This window comes from Nycticebus coucang, chromosome 22 (genome assembly GCF_027406575.1).
Source record: "Nycticebus coucang isolate mNycCou1 chromosome 22, mNycCou1.pri, whole genome shotgun sequence".
Classification (NCBI taxonomy): Eukaryota; Metazoa; Chordata; class Mammalia; order Primates; family Lorisidae; genus Nycticebus; species Nycticebus coucang.
This window is the reverse complement of record NC_069801.1, coordinates 15,812,621-15,828,114: the sequence shown is the minus strand read 5'-3', so window position 1 is coordinate 15,828,114 and position 15,494 is coordinate 15,812,621. Positions and strand designations below refer to the sequence as shown.

Here is a 15,494-nt window from a genome sequence, read left to right as displayed (position 1 = left end):
TTTCTTTTTCAAGGGTCTTTTCCTCTGTTGTCACTTAGTATAACCAATGTCCTATTTTAGAACAAGTCCAGCTGTAACCCAGTGATAAGAAGCACTGAAGAAGTCCTCTCTCTCTCTCCATCCGGTGGGGGTGAGGCAGAAGACTATAGAATTAAAATTCTTCCAGCACCCTGCCTCCCCAAGGCCTAATGCCCCTTAGGTGTGTTGCTTTTGTCCTTAGGCATTACAAAGTTAGACCCTGGAGAATTCAGGAGACCTTAAAGGCATTTCCCCTCCACTTGTTCTCCCATTCATTTTAACAACTGTTTGTTGAGCACCTACCATATAATAGTGATGAGAATTCTCTGTGGAACAGGGCAGACAAGATCCCAGAACTAAGTTGAAGATTTAGGAGAAGGGGAGGGGGCGGCGCCTGTGGCTCAGTGGGTAGGGCACCTGCCCCATATACTGAGGGTGTTGGGTTCAAACTCTGCCCCAGCCAAACTGCAACAACAAAAATAGGCGGGTGTTGTGGCAGGCACCTGTAGTCCCAGCTACTCTGGAGGCTGAGGCAAGAGAATCGCCTAAGCCCAGGAGTTGGAGGTTGTTGTGAGCTGTGTGATGCCACGGCACTCTACCCAGGGCTATAAAGTGAGACTTGGTCTCTACAAAAAAAAAAAAAAATAGAAGGGGAGGGAGATAGACCTTAAATGTGTAAAGACAACAACAAAATTATTAGTGTGCTCACATAGAGAATTTGGGGGGCTACTAAGGATGGTTGGGGACATTTGAAGAGGTGGCATTTAAGCTGAGACCTGAGCTGGCATGGGAGAAGAGATGAGAAAGAATGTTCTAGATAGAGGGAACAGCTGCTACAAAGGTCTTAGGAGGGGAAACTTGGAGAAACTGGGGGAATGAGTGAAAGCTAAAGAAGTTGGCACCTGTGGCTCAGTTGGTGGGACCCCAGTCCCATATACTGAGGGTTCAAACCTGGCCTCTACCAAACTGCAACAAAAAAATAAAAAGAAAAGAAAAGAAAAAAGAAGTTGGCCCCTGGGTGAGTGAGGTGGGAGTCAGGAATGGGCAGGGCCATAGGGGCCTGGTGAAGGGTTTGGATTTTATTCCAGGCACAGCAGAGGAGTTTTAAGCAAGGGAGTGGCAAGGTCAGAATTCCATTTTTAAAGACAGCCCTAGCTGAGGGAGCTGCAAAAGGAGACCTTCAAAACCTACCACTCTCACTGTCTCTGTGACCTCTGGTGGGCAGTCATCTCGCTTCTTGTGGTTATGAGAATAAAGGTGGGAATGAGCAGAAACACACTTTTGAAAGCTAAAAAAACGCATCCCAATCCAGGGATTCCGCACCTTACTAGAAGTGGAGGGTCCATGACGAAACTGCTGGGTTAGACCTCTCTGGGGTTCGTTCTGAAGTAGATAGGAGAGTGCTGGGCCCAGCGGAGACATCTGGGAGACGATACTTTCCCACCTAGGGTCACAGGAGAGGCCTCAGAGGTGGGGGGGGGGGGGGGAGAGGAACTGCTTGAGGTTCTGACTCCTGAGATGGAAAGTGGAAGAGAATAGTCATGTCCTGCTTTCTGGCTCGCCCCAAAGCAATGGCTCTTCATGTGTTAGGGGAAGGGGGCAAGGTGGGATACCTGCCTTTTTTGTACCCTCTTTTTTGTCTAGTCTTTCTAGCGACGATAGGGCAGATCTCCCCCTTAACGCACCCAAGGGCCAAGGGTGGGGGCGGATCTCTCTTGACTGTTCTGGGCTAAATTGGGGGCACCTTCCTGATACCTTTGTTATCTGTCATTGGGGACCCCACCTTTCCTAGAAGGAGGGGTTGCTGTGAGGCTCCTTACTGCCTGCTAAGGGGTTGAAGGAGGCTCTCCAGATCTCTGGGGAAGGAAAGGGTCGCATCTCCCTGGGACTCTCGGGCCCTGGGGGTCATCCCGAGAGAGCCCGATCAGGCCCCGCCCGCGAAGGTGGTGTGAAGCCCGGCCCAGCCCCGTGGCCCTGCCCAGCGGCGGCACCGGCGGCAGCAGGAGCGGTGGCGGTGGCGGTGGCGGAGGGACCCGGTTAGCGGCCGCCGGACCAGGGCGAGACCGGGTGTCCAGGGCGCAGCATGCGGGGTGTGTGCCCTCCGCCCCTGGTGGCCGCGGTGCTGTCGGCGCTGGGGGTGAGGCGCGGAGCTGCTTCAGCGGGGAGCGGGCAGGGGGCGGGTCACCTCTCCCCGCCTCGGGCCGGTGCGTGGGCCGGTCTCGGGTGTCCCGGCCGGGGCGGGGCAGGGTGGCAGAGACGCCGCGCCGGGGCTGGGGCCGCTTCCCCATTCGGGCGCGAGAGCCATGGAGGCGCTGAGAGAGTCCGTTCTGCATTTGGCCTTGCAGATGTCGACCTACAAGCGGGCCACGCTGGACGAGGAGGAGCTGGTGGACTCGCTCTCCGAGGGTGAGGTGTACCCCAACGGCCTGCAGGTACGAGCTCTCCGGGCCACCCTGGCCTCGCCGCCGGCCCTGGGCCGGGCATGCGCGCTGCTGCCGCCCCGCCCCCACACTGCCAGCCCGGGATGGGACCTGCCACCCCGCAGCCGGGCTTGGCAGGAGATCCCTACTTGTAGCAGGAGGGACCCTGAGGCTCAGGGCTCCCTCGATCAGCCCAATGAATCGTCCTGGTCACCTGCTTCTGGGGCTAAGCCCAGGTGGCAGAGCAGAGGCTTCCTCGGACCTCAACTGGTCCCGTTCCCTTAAGGGGCAGTCTGTAAATGCCCAGGGACGTGCTCAAGGCGCTCACAGCCCATTACTGGCAAAGTCTAAAAACTGTTTCAGTTTTAGTATGGAAAAGCCTGCGTCCCTGGAACCCACCCTTCAGTCTCAGGCAAACCCGGAGAGTCGGTCACCCTATCGGGGAGGCCTTACCCCCTTCATCTTCTTTCTCCCTGGTACCTGAATTCCCTGGGAGATGAGGGGACAGGTTCTCTGCCCCCTGTCTCACTGCCCCTTGTCTGCATGTTCAAGAAGCCCAGTCCCCCACCCCACACCAGGGCCTGTACCTAGGGGAATCTCATGCCCACTACCCACATCCGGCAGAGCAGAGAGCCAGACTGCTCTCCTTTCCCTGGGCACTGCACTGGGACATTTTTGACCAGGACCTCAGTCCTGGTTGGGTTTGGACCCAGGCAGGTGGGTGGGAAGAGTGGGAAATGTTGTAGAGACCGAAGGTGGCTGTGTGATCTTGCTCCTGAGAAACCACCATAGAGAGAGGACTGGATACCTCAGTCCAGGAAGATTTCTGCCAGGCAGACCAAGAGAGGTACCAGGGAATCTTGGGGTGACCTGGTAAAGTGGCATCGGATCACAGCTCATCCCGAGGGCAAGCTTAGCGTGTGTGGAAGCTCAGGCTGCTGAGCAGACCTCTACTCAGGCACACCCCTCAGAAGTTAGAATAGTATAGTGCCGATAAAGGGAAATAGCATTGATTGAGTTTTTCCTGCAGGTTGGTTAAATTAGAACCAGGGATATCCAAATTCATGATCCCAAGTGTTCTAACCACTGGGATATGGCAACCTTGCCTATATCATCCCACTTAACATCTGAGACAACCCCCAAGGGCTGTAGGAACTGATTTCCCCCCTACAGATGAGGGAAACTGAGGCTCTGAGAGCAGAAACAATTGGACTTAGGTCACAGAGCTAGAAATCTGGGAATGACACATCAAACCCAGTCTGTCTGGAACCTTTCCCTGTGGACCCTCCTTAAGAGGCTAAAGCCAGCAGGAAATTAGATTTCTAGGGCAGGCACTTTTCCCTTCTTAAAAAAAAAAAAAAAAATCAAAACAGAATCTAATTAGCAATCTTTTTCAGTCTCATCTTCCACAGAAGGTTCTAAATATATCAGCGCAAAAGCATTTCAGAATTCATAACAGAATAATATGCCATGTTGCTGTTATCACAGCAGCCCACTCGGGTATAGCCTTTTTCAGATCAAATAGTATGGGTGTCTGGGTGAGGGTCCCTGGCAGAGCAGGGGAGTCCCATCTCTGAAGCCAGGAACTCAGGTTTGAATTCTGACTCTACTCATGACCTTGGGGAAACTCCTTAATCTCTGCAGTCATAATTCCCTCAACTATAAAATAGGTTAGAGAAAGTGGTTATAATATATATTACAGAGCCTTCTAGGATTATTTTTATGACCTATGAGGTAAGAGGTGGTGTGGCCACATTACAGATGACGAAAGACAGATGCAGGGAGAGGTTAGGGACATTCCTGTGGTCACCTCACTGTCATGGGAATTGGGGTTCAGTATACCAAGCTACCCTATTGGGTACATTTTTCATTTCCCATATAGGAAAAGGCAAAAAAACATTGCCCAAGGATTTGGGAACCCAGGGTACACAGCTTGGCTTCTTGGAGCCTCCACAAAAAGTAAACATGAACCTCTGATGCTTGTTTTCATAAGAGTCAAGAACTCCTCCCCCTCAATTTATGAGGCTGAATGTTATATTAATTTAACATTTCCATTTCCACTTAGTGTGGGTTTTTTTTTTCAATATTGAGGCTTTATATGCTCATTTGTGGAAAATAATATTGTCAGGTATAAAAACGAATTAAAGAAATAGCAATCCCACTACTCAAAGATAACGGCTTCTAGTTTTGCACCCTTATATGTGTGTATATACAGTATTTTTATTATTTATTTATGTACATTTATATAAGTAATATATGTATTTATATAATTTATATAAATAATATACTCACCCTGGGAAGAGATGCATGGCTCGCAGCCACCTCAAACTCCTGGGCTTAAGAGATCCTCTTGCCTCAGCCTCCTGAGTAGCTGGGACTACAGGCGCCCACCACAACTCGCAGCTAGTTTTTCTATTTTTAGTAGAGGAGAGGTCTTGCTCTTGTTTACGCTGGTCTTGAACTCCTAAATTCAAGCAATCTCTCTGCCTCCCAGAGTAGGATTACAGGAGTGAGCAAAGGAGCCTGGCCTATATACAGTATTTTTAAATATCATTTGCACTCACTCGAAATGCACAATGTTATATTCTGCTTTTTTTCATTCCTTGCCACTTTGTAAGCACCTTCCGTGTTATTAAAAACTTCTGAAACTTGCTGCCATCAAAAATCGTAACACTTCATGATACCAATGTATAAAAATATATTTATTTATTCCACTGTAGTTGGGCAATTAGGCACAATTCCTGTCACACTGTGGGTGACCATCTTTTAGCTTTCAGATTATTTCCTAGGGGCTGATTGCTAAGAAAAGAATAGACCTGTTCCCTCAATTTTAGACTTTTAAAGATGGACCCTGCACCCCAAATCTCTCTCTCTTGATGGGTAGTTATAAAAATAACCTATTGGATTCATCAAGATTTTGGAGCCCATTAGTTCTAGGAAGTCCAAAGTTGTCAACATCAATAAATGGATAAATGAAAACTCACATTTTCCAGCCAGACTTGGGACATTTACTACTGGGATGTGCTGACAAAATATTGAACTTAACCATGTAGTAAAGTTCTACATGTACCTTACCTGAAAGGGTTGTTTTTTTTTTTCTTTTTTCCTTTAGCTCATAGTTTAGGCACAATTTACTCCAGTGGTTCTCAATTTCCTAATGCTGCAACCCTTTAATACAGTTCCTCATGTTGTGGTGATCCACAACCATAAAATTATTTTTGTTGCTACTTCATAACTGTAATTATGCTACTGTTATGAATCATAATGTAAATATCTGATATGCAGGATGTATTTAGGTGACTCCTGTGAAAGGGTCGTTCAACCCCCAAAGGGTTTGCGACCCACGGGCTGAGAACCGCTAGTTTACTCTGAGTCCATTAAAACAAGTCGCTTTGGACCACGTATAGAATTTAAAGCCAGCTAGCCCTAACTTAGAATCCCAGCTCTATCTCTCCTGGGCTGTGAGACCTGAAAGCAATTCACTTCTACATTTTGGGGCTTGGGGGGTGTTTTTTGTAAGACGGGGTTAACACATGGTATTTTTAACCCACCTCTCAGAGGTGTCACAGTGATTTGAATGAGATAATACAGGTGACAACATTTTTAATAGTGCTTAGAAAATGAATTTGGTTATTATTAGGATTGTTACAGAAACTCACCATAGGTGATAGCTCATTGATGCCCTAAATATAATAGGAGTATAATAGCTTTCCCTCCAAAGCCTGAGCTCCTCACACCTGAACACACACCATTTCAGTGCCATGAAGGGAAGTAGCCCCTGCATCCTGAACTGGGGAGCAAATGGCCACAGCTGGCTACCAAAACCTTTGAAACTCATCCATTTACTTCTAAAACTCTTTTTTTTTTTTTTTTAATGAAAAATGAAAGCTGAGATATTTAAATCCTTAGTTGTGGTTCTCTTATTTTTTTTCACCCTGCTGTCTTTCAAGGGTGACTTCAAGGACAAGCCCACTGAATACTTTAAAAAGACTTCTGGTCAGTTGCAGTGGTTGGCACCTGTAATCCCAGCACTTTGGGAGGCCACAGTGGGAGGATCACTTGAGACGGGGAGTTCAAGACCAGCCTGAGCAACATAGCGAGACCCTGTATCTACAAAAAAATCTTTTTAGATTAGCCAGGAGTGTCTGGTGCCCTAAATGTAACAACCTTTCCCTTCAAAGCCTGAGCTCTCTAACGCCAGCCTCCTGTCGTTCCAGCGACTCTGGAAGATGAGACAGAAGGAACGTTTGAGCCCAAGAGTTCTAGGTTGCTATGAGCTATGAACATAGCACTGCACTGCGGCCTGGCCAACAGAATGTGAGACTCTGTCTCTCAAAAAAACTAAATAAATAAAAACTCTACTTAACCTGGAGGTATCACATAAACTCTGTCCACCTATTTGAGCATTATACTCTTGGACTCAGGGGTCCTCAAACTGCGGCCAGCAAGCCACATGAGGCGGTGTGATTGTATTTGCTCCCGTTTTGTTGTGTGCATAGGAATTTGTTCATAGTTTTTTTTTTTTTGTTTGTTTGTTTGTAGAGACAGAGTCTCACTTTATGGCCCTCGGTAGAGTGCCATGGCCTCACACAGCTCACAGCAACCTCCAACTCCTGGGCTTAAGCGGTTCTCTTGCCTCAGCCTCCTGAGTAGCTGGGACTACAGGCGCCCGCCACAACGCCCGGCTATTTTTTGGTTGCAGTTTGGCTGGGGCCGGAATTGAACCGTCACCCTCGGCATATGGGGCCGGCGCCCTACCGACTGAGCCACAGGTGCTGCCCCATAGTTTTTTTTTTTTAAACTATAGTCCGGCCCTCCAATGGTCTGAGGGACAGTGAATGCCCCCCTGTTTAAAAAGTTTGAGGACCCCTGCTCTTGGTCTTCAAGTTTCTAAAGTCTGAGATGGTTACACCTGGGATCTCATCCAGCTGCTTCATTTTAGAGTTGGGAGTTGAGGCCCAGAGGTTGCCTGGTGACACACAGTGGGATCTTGGCTGACCTTTGACTTCTCAGGTTGACAGTTTTTCTCCTGTGCCTCTCCATGAAGTGGGGAGCTGGCTGTTCCTTCTGGGAAGCAAAGAAAGTTAGAAAGTACTTCTTCTAAATATTAGATTTTTACTCTTGTTAATATGTGGGGAGTTTCCTCCCCTACAAGAGGTAAAGATGTTAGCAATCACTTAAGGAATGTCAGACATGAGGCAGGGTTCAGCCAGAAATGAGAGGACAGGAGGCTGTTAGAGTGCTGCTCTGGGCTGACCCCAGTGGCCTCAGCCGGAAGTCCACCTCATGGAAACTTCACTGGAAGAAACTTCCCCAAATGACACCCCCACAGAGGCAGGGCGCCTGGCTGGGGTGAGCTGTCATGGTCTGCCTGCTCTGAAAGGCTGACTCTGAGCAGCCTGGCCCCCCTGCCAGCCCTCGCGGGCTTCTGGGCTGCGGGGGGGTGGGATCCCTGCCAAGCCCTGGGCCAAACGACTCCTGTTTGCTGCTCCATGCAGCCCAGGTCGCGGGGAGACTGGCGGTGGCCCAGGAGAAGTGTCTACCTTCCCTTCTGCCTCGGCTCCCCACCCTTCTTGCTGCTGGCTCCTCTCCCCGGCCCTGGGCAATGATGCCCTGTCTTCACCTGCAGAACTCGTTCTTGCTGTAAGCCTAGGTGAGCCAAGCACTCACTTCTGTAACTGAATATTTATCCCTGATTAGGGCTTTGTTCCCTTGGCTGTGGAAACCCTGGGAACTCCTGGGCTGGGCAGCTCAATTCTTTCTCTGTCTCCCTCTTCATCTCTCTCTTTTGAGGGCACCCCTTTCTCTCTGTCTCTCTCATTCTGTGTCTGGCTCACTTGAAAATAAATAGGAAAGTGAGTGTGACATCCGCAGTGATCCTCAGCCCTTCTCCCAGGTGTCAGCTCTGCCCCTTGGCTGATGGCCGCTCTGCAGTTGCCTCTGCTGAGATGGATTGGGCTGCTCACCATGGATCTTCCTTCTCTCCAGGTCATTGCAGACCAGATCCCCATGATTGACACAGCTTCTTTTCCAAAAGGAAAGGGAGAAAGCACTCACATCTTCCCTTGCTGGGAGCCCGACCTCACCGCATCCTCTCTACTGCCCTATGAAGGAGCAGGGCAGGTGCAACAGGGGCCCGGAAAGAAGGGTCTCAACCAAGGCCAGGCAGTCACAGGAAGCAGATCAGGGCCCTGACTCACACCCCGAGCCCTGGAACGTAGGAATTAGCCAGCCTCTGCTCTTGGAGTGGCCTCTTGATCCTGGCCCAGTTTCTTAAAGTGACTTCCCCTGCTCCAAGAGCTGCCTCTAGGTTCCTTCTGCCCTCAGAGAAAAAGCTTTTCTAGAAACCAAGAGGCCCTCACCCTGGCAGTACAAGTCAAGCAAAGAATATTATGAAGGTTAAAAATTGTCTTTCCAATTCCTATTGCCATTCTTGCCTGGAACTATGGATTTTTAATTCAATTCTGGCTTAATTCTAACTTGATTTTCCAGTAAACACCATCTGTTTAGACTTAGTACTTTGCATTGTACAGCGAGCGTCAGCTTGACTTTTTGCTCCTCTGGGAGGCTAGCACGGCCTAACTGGGAGAGGCTGGCAGTTCTGGAAAGAAGGGTCACCTCACTGTTCTCAACCCCCACCACCACTACTACCCTCCTGCCTCCCTTTTGAGGTAAATACTCGTACCTACTCTGAGGGATGTCGTGAGGCTAGCGTTGAAACATCTGGCAATAGAACAGGATTAGCAGGATGCCGGGCAGAGAAGCCCCTGAGTGTTCAGTCATTGTTAGCATTACCTTTTTATCCCCCACCCACCCCCAGTTCCCTTCATCTTCTCCCTTCTTACTATTTTTTCCTTCTTTCCACTCCTCAGACACCTTTGCTCCTTGCTCCTGGCTGTCTGCATGTGCCCCACACCATGACCTCTCCCTGTCCTGATAAAGTGGGGTTTTCCTATTTCCCAAGCCCGGTTGCTATGTCCTTTGGCATCCTAGAGCCAGCACCATGGCAGAGGGGTCTGTGCTCGGTGAGCTGAGCAGCCACAATGGGGGACACGAGAGGCCTGAAGGAGGAGGAAAGGGAAGACAAGGCCAGGGGCAGACAGACAGCACGGCGGAGGGAGCATGTATGTCAGTGTCTCCAGGTGGGACAGGGCCTCCTCAGTGCCTTGAGTACCAGTGCCCAAGGTAAAGTGCGTGAGATGACCAACATCTCTGGAAAGCACCTTATAAGCTTTCGAGTGCTGTGGATATGTGGTAGCACCATCCCAGGCTCTCACTCTCTCTCAGCACCGGGCCTCTCACAACCAGAAATTTTAACTAATAAGAGTAGCATAAAAGCCTTGTTTCTCATTTTTTTTTAAGACAAAGTCTCACTTTGTTGCCCTCGGTAGAGTGCCATGGTGTCACAGCTCACAGCAACCTCAAACTCTTAGGCTCAAGCAATTCTCTTGCCTCAGCCTCCCCGATAGCTGGGACTACAGGCGCCCACCACAACGCCCGGCTATTTGTAGAGATGGGATCTCACTCTAGCTCAGGCTGGTATTTCTCACACTTTAAAAAGAGATTCCTGGCTCTGCACCTGTAGCTCAGTGGTTAGGGTGCCGGCCACATACACCAGGGCTGGCGGGTTCAAACCCAGCCTGGGCCCGCCAAACAACAATGACAACTACACAAAAAATAGCCAGGCGTTGTGGTGGGCGCCTGTAGTCCCAGCTACTTGGGAGGCAGAGGCAAGAGAATCAATTAAGCCCAAGAGTTTGAGGTTGCTGTGAGCTATGATGCTACGGCACTCTACCAAGGGCGACATAGTAAGACTCTGTCTCAAAAAAAAAAAAAAAAAAAGGAGATTCTTAAGAGGTTTCAGCAGGTGATATCTGCTGACACTGGCCTAGCCGCTTCTGTGTCTGAACCTCCTGGACTTCCACAGAAGTGTCACCAAGCCTCAAGTTCCTTTTCTCGGTTTTAAATTATGTATGTATTTATTTAGCTCTTTTAAAAATTGATATATATATATATCAATAAGATGGTATCTTAACTGTGTTGCTCAGGATGAATGGACTGAACTCTTTTTTTTTTTTTTGTAGAGACAGAGTCTCACTGTACCGCCCTCGGGTAGAGTGCCATGGCGTCACACGGCTCACAGCAACCTCTACTCTTGGGCTTACGTGATTCTCTAGCCTCAGCCTCCCCAGCAGCTGGGACTACAGGCGCCCGCCACAACGCCCGGCTATTTTTTTTGTTGTTGTTGTTGCAGTTTGGCTGGGGCTGGGTTTGAACCTGCCATCCTCGGCATATGGGGCCGGCGCCCTACTCACTGAGCCACAGGCACCGCCTGAATGGGCTGAACTCTTAACCTGAAGTGATCCCCCTGCCTCGGCCTCCCAAGTAGATGGCACTACCAGCAGCTGCCACCACACCCAGCTCCTCTTCTCAGTTTATAGGACACAATGTTTCTTCTATAAAATGTTCTCCTGTTCCCCCCTCTAGTGCAACAATTTCTAAGTCACTTCCTGCCCAGAAAATACCTAGCAATGGCCACACAGCTTCTTGGTGCCCTTCCCTAAGGTGATCCACCTTGGCTCCCCAAGTGCCAGTGTGTGGGACTCCCTCCTGGCCCTGGCCTGGCTCTGGGGACAGCCACCCTTCAGCTGTTGGTCAGGCACCTGCCGGCCAGAGTCAGGGTCTCCACACCTTCCCTGGTAGCTCCCCCTCTCCATAGTAAGCTGTGTGGGCCCCCTTAGGAGTCTCCGCTTTCATGCCCAGTCCCTGCCAAGCCTTCGTCTTCCAGCTTGTTCTTCTCAACAAGCATGTCTAATCATGTTGCCCCAGGCCTCAGAAGGAAGTACAAGTTCTTTAATGTGGGTGCTAGTGGCCCTGAGGATCTAAGCTTTGCCCACCTTGCCCCTTTTCCCCCAGTCACTTGGCTGGCTCCTTCCTTCTCTTCAAGACCCAGGCCAGATATCACCACCTCCAGGAAGCCTTCCTTGACTAAACCCCTGTCCACCCAAGTCTGTTTCTTTATCTGCCTTTATCTGCCTCCCTGCTGAGCTGCGTATCCCACACACAGCTTTGAGTTGGTGGTGCTCACCTGTTGATACACAGCTGCAGTGTCACTGAACTGAGCCCAACATTCAGGAAAACCTTCCTGTCCTGTTGCCCTGACTTTGGCAAGAAGCACCTCTTGTAACAGAGGGGAGCCCCAAGCTGGCCTTGGGTGTGAGGGGTGTGGGCTGAGGGCTCTGAGTGCTGTTTGGCTGGTGTGCCTCTCCTCGAGCCTGGAGGGCCCTGCCACACCCTCCACTTCCTCTTATTGTGCCTGCCTTCCTGTTTAGCGAGACTGTTAGGCTGGGGACATTTTTCCTGCCTTTGAGGACCTGTCTGAATGGAGCTATTCCTCCTTGCATCTCCCATAGCAATCTCCCCAAACCCAACTCTACACGCTGGTGGGCTCTCCCATTAACAGCGGTCCAGTCCCAGCCCACCCATGTGGCGGTGTGATGAGAGGCCTGGTCTCGCCTCCTTGGACCTCAGTTTCCTTGTTTGTACAAAGAGAAGTAATAAGGCAGCTCGTATGGCCTTGTAAAGGCTTAATGAGATATGAGATAGGCATCTCCTGCTTTTGGGAAGTACTGGGTGATTGTGTCACCTCATCCCGCTGGTGCTGATGTCGGGCCTCTGAGGAGAGCCCAGCTGGACGCTCGCTGGATGCCTGCAAGGCCAAACATCCTGTTCTTTTTTGAACTCCTTACTGGAGAAACAGGGAAGAACTGTAGTTTTTTCCTTCCACCCATATCGGGTGACACAAAAAACACAATTTGTCTGGGTTAAGCTGCTTGACTCTGACGTTTGGGAGCAAATTTGAGCGGCTAAGCAGGGTGGCGCTTCCTTTCCTGGATTAGGGCTGATTCTGTGGGAAGCAGACCACCCCTGAGACAGGGTGGGGGCAGCCCTGATGCCTCCCCCGGGCCTGGGCCTGCAGCGGAGCTTCTTCTTCCTGGGGAGAGTGTACCCTGGGCTCAGGTCTTTCCCGCCCCTCCTGCCTTCTTCCCTGCAGGTGAACTTTCGCAGCCCCCGGAGCAGCCAGAGGTGCTGGGCTGAGAGGACCCAAGTGGAGAAGCGGCTGGTGGTGCTGGTGGTGCTTCTGGTGGCAGGACTGGTGGCCTGCTTGGCAGCGCTGGGCATCCAGTACCAGACAAGTAAGTGTCTCTGTGTGATGGGCTTGCCTCATTCCTGTCCTGGGCTCCATACACAAGGACACGGGAAGCTTCTCTGCTCCAAGTCTTGTGAGGGAGCTAAGCCCAGAGACTCAGGGTGCTGAGACGGACCGAAGTCTGGGAAGCAGGCACCATGAAGGATAAGAAGGTTTTGGAGTCAGAGGTCTGGAGTTCACGTCCTGGCCCAGCAACTTTCTAGGTATGTGACCATGAACAAGCCACCTTATCTCCCAGAGCCTGTGTCTTCTCTACTTTAAGTGGGGAAAATCGTGCCCAATCTGGGGTTAGAGGTGATGCGTTCACATCCAGGTGCTTCAGAAGACTTCTTCAGCTTCAGGTTTGGGTATTATTGTTGCTAGGATGTGGGCTGTTTGGATACCTAGACTGCCACTGTCTGCCATCTCTTGTTCCAATCAAATAGCAACAATGGCCTCTGTTTCTGGAATACTTCCCATGGACCAAATACCACGCCTCTCCTTTACAGATGTGAGCTCACGTCCTCTTCATGGCAGTCCTAGGAGGTGTGGTTCCTTTGGGCCCCTTTTCCATATTAGGAAACTGAGGCACTGAGCCTGTTCATGTGGCTAGTAGGATACTGAGCAGGGGGGTTGGGGTGGGGGAGCTAGGATTCTCCCAGGGACGGCTGGGCTCTAAGCCCAGGCTCTGCCTCCCTTTGTGATCACAGTGTGGTCTGGAGTGTATCAGAGCCCCTCCAGAGGCTGCCCTCCCATGGTCCAGTTGCCCTTTGCGTACCTCTGTAAGTGTGTTTATCTGTCCCCCCTCCTAGGGGGATATGCTTGGGCTGCTCTGATCCTGCTGTCAGGTCTGAAGCTGGTCCTCCGGGTGCAGAATTGAAGCCCAAGAAGCACTTAGGGAACTGGAAAGGGCAGATCCAAGTTAGAAACAAAGAAGGGGAGTCTGACCAGTTCCAGGGTTTCTCACTCCCCTGTGCCCCAGCATCTGGCTTTCTGAACACAGATAGTCCACCTGGTTGAGCAGCCTTTTGAGGGCTTTGCTCAGGGTCCCAGCCACTGACTCTGTTACTCACCCCATCAGAGAGACCTTGAACTTTCATAGGACGTGGGAAGTTCCACTCCAGGCAGTGCTGATCCTCTTCTGCTTTGAAGTTGCTGCCTGTGAGGGTGGCCAGGCTGCACTGGGAGGGGAGGGCATGTAGGGGTCTAGAGAGAAAGCAGAGACTTCATCTGAATCACCCTCCCACTCCTGCTCTGTTAGGCACATGGGCAATTCATTCATTCTACAAATGGAGATGGTACTTAGGAATTGCTTGATTATTTAATAATCACTTGATTATTTGACCATTTAATGGTTTATAGGTGTTTTACCAAATGTGCCTGGCCTAGCAAATACTTAATATATATTTGATTAGTTAATCACTAGTTTCTAGCTCCTTACCCAGATGTGCTTAGCAGAGTACCTGCATGCCTGTGTGCAGATAGCTAAATGAATAAATGAATGAACAAAAGGATAAGAAGGAGGATCAGGTGGTAACAGCCTTTCTCTACTGGGTGTGTATAAGGGTGCGGTGGTGCAGATGTGTGTTTGTATGTTGTGTGTGTGTGTGCGCCTGCTCTACCGGTGGGACATAAACTGATCGGCCTCTTCCTTTCGCTGCTATCTTGACTCGTCCTACTTCAGCTGCAGTTCAGATCACTCTGCCGGTCAGTGTGTGTCCTGGACAGCCCCTCTGCCCAGCTCTCAGCCCAGGGCAGCAGGAGCAGGCCAAGCAGGCCAGACCGCAGCAGCCAACATTGTCTTGAGACTGTCCCCAGGAGTTCCCAAGTTTATTCATCAGAAACCCAAGGGACAGCTCCCTGTGATCAGACAACATTTCTGCTGTTATCACCAATGTGGGGCATCAGTGGAAAGGATCCTTCTTCCTGTTCCAGCCTTGAAGGGTCTCAGAAAGGTTTCCTCTAGCCAGGATGTAAAAGAAGAACATTCTCCTTTCCCTGGGGTGGAGCTGGTTGAGGATTAAGTGACCCCTGGGCAGTGGCCACCCAGATACTGACAGTGACTTCATTACTCAGCAGCAGGTGCTATCCGTGTCGGAGCAAACATCAGGCCAGTCAAAGCAAATCTGATGATTCTGAAAGACCCACCTCTAATGGTTAAAAATACACTTCATACTTAAGTGTATTTTTGTCTGCTTTCCTGCTGCACCCTCCTTTCCAGAAACACGCAGGTGCTTTTGCAAATAGCAGCAGCAAAACAAACAATAAATTTTCCCAGAAAATATTTTAAAGTGTTTTACGTGGTGCTGTGGCCAGGCACTGTCCACATGAGTGTCTGTCAACTGATCCTGTGTGTCCTAAAGGAAGAAATACTTGCTGCCTCTGCAGGTGGCGACCATGTGCTGGACAAAGCTCTTTCATTCATTCATTCAATCATTGATTCCCTAAAAAAATGTGTATTGAACAGCTGCTCATTGCTAAGTACGGTGCTACACAAAGGAAAGATTAAAAACAAGTAAGATACTAGCCCTATCCTCAAGTGCACATCCTGTGGGGGAGGCAGGCATGGAGACCTAGCTTGACAGGGCACGGTCTGTGCTAGGCTAACAGGCACTCAGGCAGCTGAGGAGCCCAGAGAGAGCAGGGGTCTGGGAAGGTTTCCCTATAGAGCTGGAGCCTTAGATGAGGGGGGCCTGGGAACCATTAATTAATAGAAAATGCATTAATTCCTGCTGGGCTAGGAATATTTGGCAAAGTTTCCACAAACTATTAAATAGTTAAATAAATCAAGCAATCATTGTTTAAGCACTGCCTGGGTACTGCTCTGTCTAGCAGAAGGGGTGCTCGGTGAGGAATTCAGACCTCTG

General features: G+C 50.2%; 1 protein-coding gene across 2 annotated transcripts in view; it reads left to right on the top strand.

The window, feature by feature from the left end:
* The window catches only part of ECE1 (endothelin converting enzyme 1), a 131,298-nt gene that overhangs the window by 62,461 nt on the left and 53,343 nt on the right, over positions 1 to 15,494 (top strand). Inside the window, exons 1-3 of one of the 2 annotated variants that reach the window (XM_053575590.1) lie at positions 2,000 to 2,155; positions 2,364 to 2,450; positions 12,493 to 12,634. In XM_053575590.1, coding sequence (XP_053431565.1) covers positions 2,102 to 2,155; positions 2,364 to 2,450; positions 12,493 to 12,634 — 283 coding nt within the window. In that variant the 5' untranslated portion in view covers positions 2,000 to 2,101. Of the gene's footprint in view, positions 1 to 1,999; positions 2,156 to 2,363; positions 2,451 to 12,492; positions 12,635 to 15,494 lie in introns of those variants that run through there. The other variant, XM_053575591.1, reaches the window with a different exon arrangement.